The following is a 14,624-nucleotide window of genomic DNA, read 5'->3' on the forward strand; positions in this document are numbered from 1 at the left end:
GAAAGAAAATTAACATATCATGATGAGTTGGGCTTGGGTTCTATTGCCTCGATTGTCGCTGACAGAAAAAATAGGAAAAAAAAAACATTAAAAAAATCGTCATGGACATGACTGCGATCGCTGAATCGCCACCTGGCACTAGTGCCAAGGTTCTGCTGAGTTCCATCGCGATGCAGCCTATCCATCCAAGCTCCTCAAACAACGTACAAAGTACTCCAAATGGGATCGTTCCGTACGTAGCACTCAACGGCACGAAGCGGGATTTAAATTATTTCCCGTTCCGTGACTGTTCCTCATCATCATCATCAACATCATCTGTGATCATCTTCATCATGGCGCTGGTGCTGGCACTAGCAGCATGAGAAGTTGTGTTCCTCAGCAAGGGCCGCTAGTTGCAGCGGCCGCTGCTTTTAAAAGCAAGTAGTGTCTAATGCGCGCACATAGCGATGCAGTGCTCGACCTAGACCACTCGTGTAAGCACCCGGACGAGCACGATAAGCTGCACGAACCTGGTCGCGATAGTTTTTGGGGCGGTTTTGTTTCCAAATGACTGCCGCCACAGGGTACGGAATTCACGGATTTCTCTTTTACGGCGAGTACAAAGTTTTGTAATGCCCTTCTATCCGCCAAAACCGTCCATTGTTTCGTTATTTATGCATGCGAGGTGAAGACCGGACGGATGTGCTGGGTTGATTCAACGGTGACCGCAGCTGTACCCCTCATCGCTACCCATCCGCGCATACACATACACATACACAGACTTGGAATGTCGTAAAAGGATGAAAATTCATGTTTTCGGCTTCCGTCCTCTGACCAACCCACTCTTGCTCGTTGTCGTCGTCGTCGTCGCCACGCTACAACAAGCTACGACATCCATCTGTAGTGGGTTTGGAACCGGTGCTTTAAAATGGGTTAAAAGGACACTCCGCGAGTGTAGCGGAAACGATGGGTGTATGGAAAGTGGGTCGAGAAAATATCTACCTCTTCAATGGTCGCTATTTGAAGGGTGTGTACTTTTGTAGTTATACATTTTAGCTAGCTGCATTTTGGATGAATAACGAATTGCTAAATAGATGTAGAACAATAATAGTTAAATAATAAGTTCAATATGCGAATGTTTCAAACCGACGACAAAGAGAAGTCGGTAAGGATATTTTATGGTTTTATAATGAGCCTTTTTAATATTTTACTCTATATCTGGGTCATGGAAACAGGACATTAATTCATAATAGATCTCGTACTTCGAATGACACGTATTCAAAATGCATATAAACATAGTGCACCATTCTATCATGTTGCGTTCAATCTGTTATCTGTCGAAGTATAAACGCTGGAAGGCTAACAAGTATGCACGCCATTAATGTCACCGTTAAATAGTGGAGCAGCTTTTTTTTAACGTATGTAAGTACGAGAGAACCGTATGTTTAACAGTGAGGCTGTTGTGAATAAATGATGAAAATTGTTTGTGTTCTTGTTGAACAAATGATTTTATGTGCTATCATAAAAAAGGTGGATGTGACGCTTCAAATCAACGCTAGGTTCGAATTCAAACAAAATGTGAGTGAAGTAGATGATAGTGTTTTGCATGTGTGTATTATTCAAACAATGTTTTACCATCGTTAACGAAGAAGGTTCGTATAATATTTCTTCACATAAACCACCATTATCTCTGAAAGTCACAGGCACAATTGAGGGATTAAATAATGTTCAAAAACATCCACAAAGCAGTTTTTAAACATTTTCCCGTGGTACCGTTCTATCACCTAGTACTACAAAGCCACACCATTCGTGAAGGACAAGCTTACGTGATAAACCATGCTAAACGAAATGGTCAATCTCTTGGTTGTGGTAGAAAATAGGAAAAAATGTAGCTCTTCCGCTCACGGCAGCTCACAACGATTGTAACACCTACACCGTGAGCCAATTTTTCATTTGTGCCAAAAAAGGTCAGTGCTGGAAGGGAGTGTCTGCGCAGCAGGGTTCTATCTTTCCGTACACGCATACCGACCTATGCGAGTTGTTGTTTGGAATGGCCAAGGGACGATCGAAACCAGGTCTCACCGTGCCCTGCCGAGAGCAAGGTCGAGAGCGTGGTGCTTATGCTGGCTGAGAAATAACATGCAATAAATCTAACGGAGAATTCCGTTCTATCAAAAACTCGGCCATCACCAGTTTCTCTTCCGACCACCACTCCCATCGTTTCGCCTCCGTAGCCCTTTTTCACAGTTGCACGAGCGATATCAAACATCGTTTGGCTATACTGTTCCCACTCGCCAGGATGCAAGGCGTAGACGAGGGCTTGTGTTTTGTGTTGGCCAGCATTTCCGTCGTATACGGAAACGTAAAGACAGGCATGTTCGAACAAGCTGTGTAATCAGTCTCTTTAAGCCGAGGCGGAAATGTGTTATGGCTAATCGTCACAGAACGGACCTCGATCGCTCCTTTCTAGGAAAATTTGTTTACCTTCTAGCTCGCCGAACGGTCCGAGGGCGAATGCTCGATGTTAAATATTGGGAGAGCATGTATCAAGGTATCAAATAAGCCGGCATATGTTTGCGCTGGTGGTGATAACAGAGAAACATAGGCGGTGCAAGGTGACACTAGTTAAACATGATCGTTAATTATTGACGCAGCATGCTTTAAACAAAAAATCAATTGAATTTACCTTTAATATATGGGATGCTCGGAATGCGTTCTGTCTTTCAGATGATGTACTTTTAAGGCAGTGTAGCCGTACCAACAGCCATTGGAGCCTGTTGTAAAACCATTATCAATAGGCAGGCACGCATCAGGACACTCCGCGCAACGCACTGTAATGCTCACAATCGGCTTAGGATGCAATGAGTGCGAGGCGAGCGAAAATGGCCATAGCTGTAGATCTGTTTACAGTTTCACTCAATGAGCTGCAGGCACTGGAGCGAGGTGTGAGCAGAAACCACGTTTTCCATTTCTGCCTACTTTACACCGTTGATGATGTTCGCTTTTTAAAGTCCGTTTAGCCATAGTAAATAGCGACCGATGAAGTTCGTTGTTTTAATTGATGCACGTGATGGTGACACTCGTGTTTGTTCGGTGAGCATTTTACGTGGCTTTTATGTTGAAAATGCGGTAAGTCTCCACCACTACCTTCGCGTATTCGGTACACTTCTGGGCCTTACTGTGGACAGTTAGTGATTAATCCATTACGATATTTTAATTGCACACGAACCACGTGATGCTCTCATCACCTGGGTATCACAACAGAGCACTAACAGACGTAGCATCCCGCATTCGCAACCGGTAATTGATTGGTATCATCCGTTTTGGTTCAGGCCGGCCAGTGAAGCTACTCGTTAAACCAGCCGGCACACCATGAGTAAACTTTAGTTGCAGCAAATTGAGATGCTGCCAAAAAGCAAAACAGAAAAAAATGTTATTCCCGGGCTAGCGGGGATGTCCGGGATCCCAGCAGACAACACGCGGCGAACGAAACATCGCGCGGTGGCAAGCAACGCCCGTACACGGAATCCTCTCAATCGTGCAGGAAGCACGAATGCTTTTGGACTGCTCAACGGCCGGTATTCGCAACGGTCGGTAGGTTGAAATGTCCGACTGTACGTTCGCCTTGGCCATGTTCGGTTGAACATGGGGAAACCGTGGTCCGAACGGGCTCCGAGAGTAACGCGCAGGTCTACCCCTGTGGCAGGGAAAATGTGTATCTAGGGGAAAAACGTAACGCTTTCTTCCGTAAACCCTGGTTCACACTGGTCTTGCTGAAGATGAGTGAAAGAGTGGTAAGAACTCATAGCGTTTATTCTACTCATAGACGCTCAATGTTGCACTCATTTTCGGATTCAAAAGGATTTTCCGGGAGTATCGGTAGATGAACCAGTGACTACAATTGAATGAACTAAGAATGGTTCATTGCAGAATTTGGTCAATTTTCCAAAAAAAAAAAAAACCAAAAGAATTGGGTGTGTATCATAAAAATGTAATAATTGACAATTCGCTCTAGTCAGCAAGCAAGCAAGAGCCAAGTGAAGTTATGAAGTGAGAGATGAATTTATTGAAACATTCTAGGGTCCAAATTTGCACCTTTTTTGGAGCCAACTTATTGAATTAGCGAATAATTGCGGGTACAAAACGCACAACGCACTAATGCTAAGGAAAATCGATAATTCCAAATAATAAATGTATTCATTCTTTCTTGTCACTACTCTTTCAAAGCTACACCGGGTCGCGGTCCAGTCCGCCGGAAGAGTCATTAATCGTAATCAATTATTTAATGCGGTTCCGCCCACGACGCAGCACACCGCGGCGCTGTCTGATCAAATTAAATTTTATTATGTGAACAGCGTAGTGCCAATCTTTGATTTAACCTTCCAGTCACGTTTTTTTACCGTGGGCAAGGTTGACGAGGATCGAGCTACGTTCCTTTCCTTTGCTTAGTTCTGTGTCTGTGTCCGTTCATATTTAAAGGCCAATGTTAAAATTACCGGTGGGCACCGGTTTCGCACCACGGATTTGTAATAACGACGGTACGGGGGTAGGGCGGCTGTTCGTTCTACGGCTCTCAAAAAACAGGACAATTATCGGACTTACCACAGCGCGGAAGAAAACGTTAGAGATTTCCCGAATAAGTTCTGACCTGAATAAAAAAAACCCATATCCTAGGGCCAGGGACGGAATTTAAAAAAGCCGTCGTCTGCGTTTCGTGATTGACACGGTGTAGTTGTAGATAGGCAGAACTTTACATGCAAAAACGACACGGTCAGTTTTCAAAGTACTTGAAACCAGTTAATATGTTTGGGGAATGGTGTACTTCAATATCGTTTTGATCCAGCAGCTGGTGGTCATCCCTTGGAGGGTTCTTATTTCCATCCTTTTCACCGATCCCTTCGTGCGCACACTACACATTCTCCAGTGTTTTAAGGAGGTTTCATTTCAGAAACAGGTCATGTGTTGTCGCTTAAAGGCATCGGGCTAAATTCTAACATTTGCATATAAATTGATGCTTTCTTTATCGGTTGAACAGACATTGCTGGCAGGAGAGGATCGATTTTGGATAGTATAATTTAATTAAAATTATTGTGCAAAGGCATGAGCGAATATCTTAAAGGTCAGAATAGGGTATTAGCTAATATTCATCCTGCTATACAACGTAAGATTTTTTCGATATGGTGCTTCCCTAGAACCCTGTGGCATGAGTTGTATTTTTTATGTTATTTTTTAAATTATAGTTTTCTTAAAATTTACGAAAATTAATAAATCATTATATCTTTATCGTATTTTTTAGCGTATTAACTCTGCTGTTGTATTCGAACCATTTGGTCCAAGTTTTATTCGTTTTTTTTGTTATATCTTCAAAAGTAACAATCCAATCGACTTGAAAATTTCAATATGGTTTTTTTTCATTTACATACATTTAGAATCATAAAAAGTATGAAAGGGAACGAAAAAAAAGAAATTTACATTTATCGGGTTCGAGGATCATACTATATTTTCCTCTAATACGAGGGTGAACAAATACTTTTTTTTAGCAAATTTGTTTTTAGGTTAAAATGGTATTTTTTTATTTTTTTCTTAATATCCTGATTCCAAAACATTGGATTGGCAGTTTTTTAATGCATAGCTCTTAAAAAGATGTTGGTTGTGTTTGCAGCCATTTCCGCAAATAAGGTTTTATCATCATTAGCATCAGCATTGAATCTCTTGTCTCCCAAAATTTCGCTGAGAGAGCGAAACACATGAAAGTCACAGGGGTACAGATCAGGACTGGAAGGTGGGTGTTCCTATGTTTCCCACCTCAGTTTCCCATTTTCCCTAGTAATGGCTATCAATTGTCATGGAGAAGAAGCACTTCCCTTATTAATAGGCCCAGAGGCGATATGCAAGTAGAACCTCACTTAAAACATTACAAGAATCGGTCGCATTTATTGTTCTGTAGTGATACGATGTCTGTCATTTTCAATTAGCCGTCTGAAGGAGTTAATGTTGTGTGCTCTTAGGTTGGTGCGAGGTCTGCGGTTATGGCTCTCATTTTTAGCACGATTATGACCCGCCACTCTTTTTAAGCTGTGCAAACACTCTGGCTCGCGACAGTGTCTCTTCCCGGAATTAGGCAGTCGATCTCCCCAATATTTCGCTCGGTTTTACACCTTCTACGGTGAGAAATTTGATTTTAATATGTTGCTCAAATGCTCATGCTCCGAGATCGTTACCGTGGACACTGGGAGAGTCAAGGAAGCTATCCAGCGTGCTTTTCCTATTCCTGACAAACCAACCCAATAACTAAAAAAGCGAGAACGTTCTAACGTTCATTTTTGTGACCGTAGGAAGAAAAGTCTCATCTATATTTGATTCACCCTCGTAGATTGCTCCGAAAGCCTAGATGGCTTTTCAAATTTCCATGCCAGTTCGGATCAGAAACGCTTTTAAAACTCTTAAGCTATTCAAAGCATTATCTCTTGCATTTCATTACACTGTGCTAAAAGCAAAATAAAATTGGCTTGTGAGAAATTCGTTTTAATCCGATGTTGTGAAAACGCGCGTAAAAGCAAAATTTGCGGAAGGAATGAATTCGTTGCTGTTTGCTTCCTTTTCGATACGCTTGAGGAATTTCTAAACGAAATTATTAAAAAACGGAATTATTACCTTTAACCAATGGCATTGCATGAATTCACCATTATAGCTTGGACGACCTACGATGACGACACAGGTTCGATGTGCTGCCCGGGTCTGCATTGCTTAATACCTCCGCTCCTGATGATGCCTTTCGGTCAATTGGGAAACCGTTTGGGATTCAGTCGTACCAACGACATAAGACAGCGTACTTGCTCGCATCGGCGGTATGGTAATATGGGACGGATGGATGATGCATGGATGGTAATTTGTCACTCTGTTTCTGGAACTCGTCATCATCTTCACTAAAATCCCGTACCCCCTCACTGCGGGCGTGCCCGCGGTGCTGTTCTTACATATGGCAGCACAAATCCAGCTCCTTCCCGGTGCACCTCGAGCGTAACATGGACTTTGTGGGCTGTGGGAAGAATGCCGGCACTGCATGCCACATGAACTAGGTGGAGGATTTCAACGAAGATCAGGGGCAAGGACAGTGCCTGATATGTACGGATGGTATGATATCTCCATGAACGATGAACGATATGAAACCTAACGCGGCTATCCGACCATTACAGACCATGGCGCTCCAGGGAGAGTATGGGGCTAATTTAGTTATGAGCTATTCTTTTCCTTGGCTTAGTACGCAGTTCCTATAGGGTAATAAGATGCGTGTAAAGGTTTGTTGTAATAGCAAAAGGTTTTTAAAAATCTGGATATGTCTCTGCTCCATGAGGTCCTGCACGCCTTCAATAAATTTGGAATTGGATTGTCTTATTTGGGGAAGACGTCTTGCTAGAGGACAGCTGCTGGGCGGCTGTTCTCCGGGAATGTCCTGGAAGACCATCCTGGAATGGAGCTGGATTAGATTTTACTGAATAAAACAATCTTGCTGAATGTAAGTTGATTGAAAAGTGCGCCTAAGTGAAGCTTGGTGCTTCGAATTAATCGGTCTAAGTCTTTGGTAGAGTCCTCAAACACGTTTCGTTTGTACGTCGGACGGCTTCAGCTGAAAGCAGAAAATGTCGTTATCCCGCCAGAGGTTGCTAGTCGCTGCTGGGCTACTTGCGCCGCTTCCGAAAGCTGTGCCGTCTCCGAAAGCTGTACCGTCTCCGAAAGCTGTACCGTCTCCGAAAGCTGTACCGTCTCCGAAAGTGCCTTCGCCGCCTTGGTGAAATGAAGCGCCAGACCGATTTTTCCACCCTCTGCGAACGGGACGTAACCTACGGAACCGTTAATTTAGAACGGCTTCTCTAACCTTCTTCACTTTGTTGCTCTTCCACAGCCACCAAAAGCCACATGCACCTCCGTTTAGCAACAAGTGCAGCACCTCAGGGAGCAGCTCATCTTCATGAGACCAATGTACGGAAATTCTTCGAACAAGAGCTGGTTTTCTTGCCAGTGTGGCCTTGCTGTTCACCGAAATACCTTCAGCTGGGCGCCTTCACCTTCAGTACTGCGACGTTTTATCAAAGTCAGCCGCCGGCACTAGCCTCTCCTGGCGTGCCACCGAAACTACCAGAGCTGGTTGAGTTCCTTTCGTTTAAGTAGTTAGTTAGTGTAGTGTAGTTAGTTTCTAGTGAGGTAGGTAGGTAGTTAGTTAGTGAGGTAGTTTTAAGGAAATTATCAGTGTAAGGTTTACGAAAACTGCTTAAAAGCAAGGACGAAGTTAGGAAAATGAACAGCTAGGCTATTGACCGCTTTGCATTGAGCCGCCATAACTTTTCTAGAGGAACCAGAGTGACCAAAATTCACGCCTCGCTATCTCCTGCCAAATGACCTGCCGCTATCTCCTGCCAAATGACGTTCTCAAAATCCACTGGCAGGCGCCTACTTTGGGTTTTCCTGCAAAGGTGCTGGTGGTGACTTGTAAGAGCGGTTAGTAAAGCTTGGAACAGTTAATATTTGGCCGCTTTTGTTGACTCATTGCAGCGCGCCTAGTGGTCACTTCCGTCACATTCCGTTGACAGCGTTTTAATCATTGTAGTCTGTTTATTTAGTGGTAAAATTTTTGTCAAAATTGATCTATGCCTTCAAAAGTTATCGCCGATGGAACGCAAAGGGAGAAAAAAAAATCTGCACACTCACTGTAAAAATTGGATTTGGCTGGAGAAAAAACCTCGAAAGTCTTGAAATTTTCAAATTCAACTCAAAATACCATATGTAGACGTTAGGAGGGGACTTTTACCTTGATTCTAGGAAATTAAACAGCCGAAAAGTGTAACGAATGCCCGATTCTGCAAACAAAATTGAATCAACACTCCTGGGATCTCTCAGCATGATTCCACCAAGAAAAACTCACGACAGTCGACATAACAGTTCGGGATATATTTTCAAAAGAAATTTTAAAGTCATAAAAGCTAGAAAATAGCCAAATAGGGCCCGAGAGCGCAGCTTGATTGGCCAAATCCGTGCTAGGAAGCTGTATGAACAAGAGTTGACCGAATTCAAACCATGCATTTCGATGGACGATGCAACAAACGTAAAAATGCATTTCGAAAAATACCATGCAAAAAAATTACTTTGCTAATCATAGAGGGAATGGTTTAGAAAGGGTTTGGTTTCTTTACGGAGATAAATTTGCCCATAAGATGATGATTTGGCATGGGATTTGACATTGTGGTGACAAATCAAATGTGTTCACCATTCGGGCAACGTTTATTTGAAATTTGTGCGAGAAAAGAGTGGCTACAGAAAAGGATTTTGTCTTGCATTTGTCCACCACTGATCCTGTGTAAGTTTGGCATGATTTAGATAGCTGTTCTTGTCGAAGGTATGGCGTTAATGCTTGGTATTCAAATAGATCGATTTTCATCTATTAGATTGTATTCATCTATTCTTATTAATTATCATAAGAAAACTTAAAAAGTATATCAGAAATGTTTAAAACCCAACTAAAACGAGGGTGACGTGCAACAAGAGAGCAAATGATGTGACCTACAGTACTGTGCAATCATTTTTGGGTGATGTCAAAGTAAAAGTTGAAAAAGTCATATAAAAAACTAATGAATAATTTGCTTCAATATTTCTTATTAAAGGCAATAAGAAAACCTACAAAATGACACCTTTCTTTTCTTTATACGTCATTTTTTGGCAGAGATATGAACTATTTTGTGCGGCCAAGTATTAACTGTTCCAAGCTTTACTCTTCCTTGTCGCCTTGTTGGTCAGTGATACGAGAAAGAATTGGTCATTGAGCTGCCATTCATCGTCACGAGGAAGCCGCTGTGCTTAATCAGAGATAATGAAACGGTGGTTTTTGGTAAAAATTAGTAGATAAATGCATCTTAAGGTCTAAAAGGAATTAGAAATTATCAAATCACCCGAAAAAACCCGAATTTAAGAGTGAAACAACTACAGTTATTTTGAAATTTCAATTTAAAAAACTCAACCGCCGACTCGACTCCCCACCCGGGGCGTATAAACGTTGTAGTTATCGTTTTGATCGTTTCAAGCAGGTGCTCGAAATAACGGATTTTGCCGTTATTTCGAGCAGTTTTTCGAGCGGCCTGGTTTGTTGTGCTCGTAATTAACTCGACTTTTCTTCTTCTTGCCCTTCTTCTTGTTCTTCTTCTTCGGCGAACAAAAACAGAGAGCTATTTTTTGCATTTTTCGCGTTTTTCGTGAGTTTCCCTGAGTTTTCGTGCGATCCAGAGTGCTAAGAGTGAAGTTTGCAACTCCCGCCGTCGTCCCCGTCGAAAAAGAATCTTGGAAAACCGTGGAAAAAGCAGAAAACCAGAGCGCGAAGAAAAAACGGAGGTATAGTCTTTTTTCTAATAAATTTCTTGGAAATAAATTAATTTTTATTTATAATATAAATTTCCCCAAAAAGACCGGGCTGAAACCCCGAAAATCCTTTTTCTGGCGTCGCTCCATCCCGATTTGGGCCTACCACGACCTCTCTGTCCTTCCGGAAGGCCGAAGAAGACTTTCCGGGCTGGGTCGTCGTCTTTCTTTCTCATGACCACCGAATCCGGGCGAGTCTCGACAGTGAGATCGTCATCAGCTTCTCCATCGTCCCTCTTCACACACGGGGCCAAAAATCCTTCTGAGATCTCTCCTCGGCTTCGTCCTCCTCGACAGATTTCGCGAGTTAAAGTAGGTTTCCGCAGGTTTAAGTATGACCGGTTGCCGGTGCTAACTCTTGACCTTAAGTAGGTGAAATTCTCGATGACTTTGAACTTTTTGTCTCGTATTAGTACGACCTTATATCTATATCGTCAGCGTATGCCAAGATCTGGGTTGACTTGAAGAGGATGGTCCCGGAGGTCTCCCCTTCGGAGTCGCGAATGGCCCTCTCTAGCGTCAAGTTGAAGAGCAGGCAAGCCAGCCCATCCCCCTGATGCAGCCCCTTGGTGGTAGCGAAAGGACTTGAGAGTTTTCCATTCACCTTCACTTGACATGTAACGTTGGTCATGGACATCCTTACTAACCTGATCAGTTTCGACGGTATCTCAAAGGCTCTCATGGCATCGTACAATTTTACCCTGGCTATGCTATCGTAGGCAGCCTTGAAGTCGATGAAGAGGAGATGCGTACCTCTCTTAAATTCGCTCATCTTCTCAAGGATTTGCCTAATGGTGATTATTTGATCAGTGGTGGAACTCCCTCTGCGAAAACCTCTCTGATCGTTTCCAACTATCGCATCGACGTATGGATCAAGTCGGTCCTGAAGGACAAGGGAGAATATTTTGTAGGCGGTATTCAACACCGTAATACCCCTATAGTTGCTGCAGTCTAACTTATCTCCCTTCTTGAATATGGGATAAATTACGCCCGTGTGCCATTCCTCGGGCATAACCTCACTATCCCATACCCCAGCAATCCCTTGATGAATCTCCTGTTCTAGGGGTGCACCTCCATATTTGACCAGCTCGGCCTCTATTCCGTCGGTTCCGGGTGCCTTGTTATTTTTCAGCCGACGGATGGCCTTTCGTGTTTCTTCCAAGCTCGGTGGCAGGAGCACGTTCATGTCTACCAGTGGAGCCTCAGACTATGAGACACCTGTTGACCCCCTGCATAGAATCAATCTCTCGGGCATTATTACCGATATCTCGTGGCCAGAAGACCCCTCCCGAGACGTGATAGATCTCTATGTTGCGTACCAATACCCAAAAATCGCACACTCCACACTGCACTTTACATGGCACGGTATAGCCGCAAATATCTTACCTTTGCCACGCTGGCATCCGCTTCCATTTTAGATTTTGCTTAATCTAACGACTTGGACAGGGAACAGGGCACGCTCCCAAACCAAAGACAAAGTGCATGGCAAAGCCTGCTCTTTGTCCTGGCCAGCCTTTTGTGCGCAAGGCTAGTCCACTAGTCAAACTCATACACTCGAACCTTTTTCAGCCTTTTGCGGCCTTTTTAATGGACGGTGGATTGGCGGGAGGTGGAGAGGCCATGGGAAGGGGTCGAGATGGCAAGGGTGGAGACCGGTGGTGGAGCAGCTGCAACTGGTCGGGGAGGGATGGCACTGCTTCACGCTGGCGTTCTTAAGGACCTTCAGCGAGTTGACTAGCTCGACTATTAGCTGGTTTTCTGTCCGAGAAAACGAAAAAACGAAACAGATAATTTTAACGACAAAACTATACACTCTTACTCTGGTTTAATGTATGCGCTATCCTTTCCCGTGCCGCTTTCTCTTTTTTTCGCCTCTTCCAACAGGTACCTACGATAAGAGAATTTTCTTTGGATTTCGGTGTGGGTTATCTATTAGCACGAACGTGCCGAGTTCCAGAAGATGGTAAAGAATCCGGTCGTGACGGGTATATCGCCGAAAGAGGGTCCTCCGGGAACGCGGGTCACGATACGTGGCGAGTTTCTCGGGAACAAATCGACGGATCTTATCGGTAAGCATCGGATGACCAACTAGCGAACGACTCCGGTTTTGATCGCCATTTACCGCCCACCAGGTCTCACTATCTGCGGATGCGACTGTCTGTTATCGGCGGAATGGAAGTCGGACAAGAAAATCATCGCACGGACGGGTGCGGCCAAAGGAAAGGGCGACATCATCGTGATCACACGGCAGGGCGGTACCGGTACCTCGACCGTACAGTTCCGGGCGTACTATGAAACGATTGGACCGATGAAGGAGTCGGCCGTATGGATCGAGGAGTCACCGATGCAATCCCTGGCCTGGGGCCGTCGCTCGCTCGCCCCGACCGGCTACACACAGGAAGACCCGCTCGGTCTTTCGAACGAAGGCAATGAAAAGAAGTTCCCCGAAGATCTGCGTGACATGTTCCCCGAAGGATCGGGAGATTTGTCGCAGGAAAGTTTCATGCCCGGTTGGTTTCTGCTGGAAAACCATCACGCCACCTCGTTCGAGGACCTGAAGGCGGGCTTGTCCTATCTGAGACGGCGCGTCGAGAGCCAGAAGGAGGGACAGCTTTCGTTCTTGAAATCGAATGCTGGCTCGGTGATTGATCAGCTAGACACACTGATGACGCTGCGCGATCGTATTACGCAAGACAATCGCTTGCACGGAAAGGAACCGGTCGCCAAGCTAGATAAAGCGATCCGTGGTTCGATTGAAGCGTCACATGAACTGTTCCGGGAGGTGCTCGCTCGGAAGGAGACGGCTGATGCAACGCGTGCCGCCCTTTCGGCCATGTCGCGGCACAAGTTCCTGTTCTGTTTGCCGAACGCGGTCGAAAAGGCTGCGGCTAAAAATGAGTTCGATATCGTCGTCAACGATTATGCCCGGGTGAAGAACCTTTTCGGAAAGACGGAGGTTCCGGTAGGTCCACTAGTAATACTGATTGCTGGCGCTTGGCTTGAACGAATCGATTTCTCTTCTCTCCGCTAGATCTTCCGAAGGGTTCTCGAAGAGGTGGACATTAAAATACTGGCAATCCGCCAGCAGCTGCTTGGGAAAATCAAAGAGATGCCACAAGGTGTCGATCAGCAGAAGCGAATGATCAAGGCCCTGATCAGCCTTGAAGCGCAGCAGGCCGGAACGAGTGTGGCCGGAAAGCTGAAAGTAGAGGATCCCGCCTGGGATGCCATCGAGGCACGGGCAAAGCATCTCGAGGAAACATTCCTAAAAGCGTTCGAAGAATACTCGGAAAAGGAAACGCACGGAGGCAGTGAGTCCAAGTCCCACCGGCACGATCCCGCAGTCACTCCGGTGAGGGTACAGTTTTGTGAGGAAATGACCGAAATCGCCGCCAGCCAGTTTCCCGATCTGTGGCGTCTCGGACAAGCCTATTTCACTGGCGAGCTGCGTGGTGCGGCCCAACCTAGACCGGGTAACTTCAAGCGGATCATCCTGACCGCGATTGAACAGTTTTGTGCGTACCTGCGCTCGGCCCTGCTCGCTACCGCTGGTGGCCATCGTTCACTGTCCACAGTGGGCGCACCGAAAGGCTTACCATCCTGGCCATCGGTCAATCCATCGCTTAATTTTCTCATCACCTGGCTACCACACTGTCTACGGTATGTGCGCGTCTCGTACGCAACGCTTATTCGGCTCGATCTGCCAAACGAAGCCCTCGACATCGTACTAAAGCTGATCAATGAACTACGGCTCTACTGTCTCTCCACCATCCTGCGGAAAGCGAATGAACGCGTGAAGAAGCTACACGAGCGGGAAACGTGGGAGCTGACGGTGGTCGAGTTTGCCGGTGCCACTAGTTTACCGGCCAAGCTGCGGGAAATCTTGGTCGAGGCAATCGATGATGCTCAGGTGGCTTGCCTGACACCGGAGGTACGCGAATCGACCCTGCTCGAGCCTCAGTCCGATGGTCAACGCGAGCTTTCCAAGAGATTCCAGGACATTCTCGGTTCCTTCTGTAAGGTGCTCGAAACCCTCGCTCTACAGCGATCGGATGAGGATCCACAGCAAGCGCCGATCTTATCGCAGTTGATCGGATTTCCAGCGACACTATTGCACCAACAGCAGCAGCAACAGCAGCAACAGCAACAGCAACAACTGGGCAATGACGGTGATAAGCGCGAGTGGGGTGCTAACGCATCGATCACCTGGGAGCAGCGATTGCTTTGCTGTCTGTCGAACT

The 14,624-nt window shown here is 45.3% G+C and overlaps 1 protein-coding gene across 1 annotated transcript in view; it reads left to right on the top strand.

Annotated features, from left to right (window-relative positions):
• Nucleotides 1–10,197: 10,197 nt before the first annotated feature.
• Nucleotides 10,198–14,624, top strand: part of LOC125948528 (exocyst complex component 2) — a 5,390-nt gene continuing 963 nt past the window's right edge. Inside the window, exons 1-4 of the mRNA XM_049674708.1 lie at nt 10,198–10,356; nt 12,268–12,452; nt 12,516–13,345; nt 13,415–14,624. The exon at nt 13,415–14,624 is cut by the window's right edge and continues 469 nt beyond it. Of these exons, the coding sequence (XP_049530665.1) occupies nt 12,344–12,452; nt 12,516–13,345; nt 13,415–14,624 (2,149 nt within the window). The 5' untranslated portion in view covers nt 10,198–10,356; nt 12,268–12,343. The remainder of the gene's footprint in view (nt 10,357–12,267; nt 12,453–12,515; nt 13,346–13,414) is intronic.

Source organism: Anopheles darlingi, chromosome 2 (genome assembly GCF_943734745.1).
Source record: "Anopheles darlingi chromosome 2, idAnoDarlMG_H_01, whole genome shotgun sequence".
Taxonomy (NCBI): domain Eukaryota; kingdom Metazoa; phylum Arthropoda; class Insecta; order Diptera; family Culicidae; genus Anopheles; species Anopheles darlingi.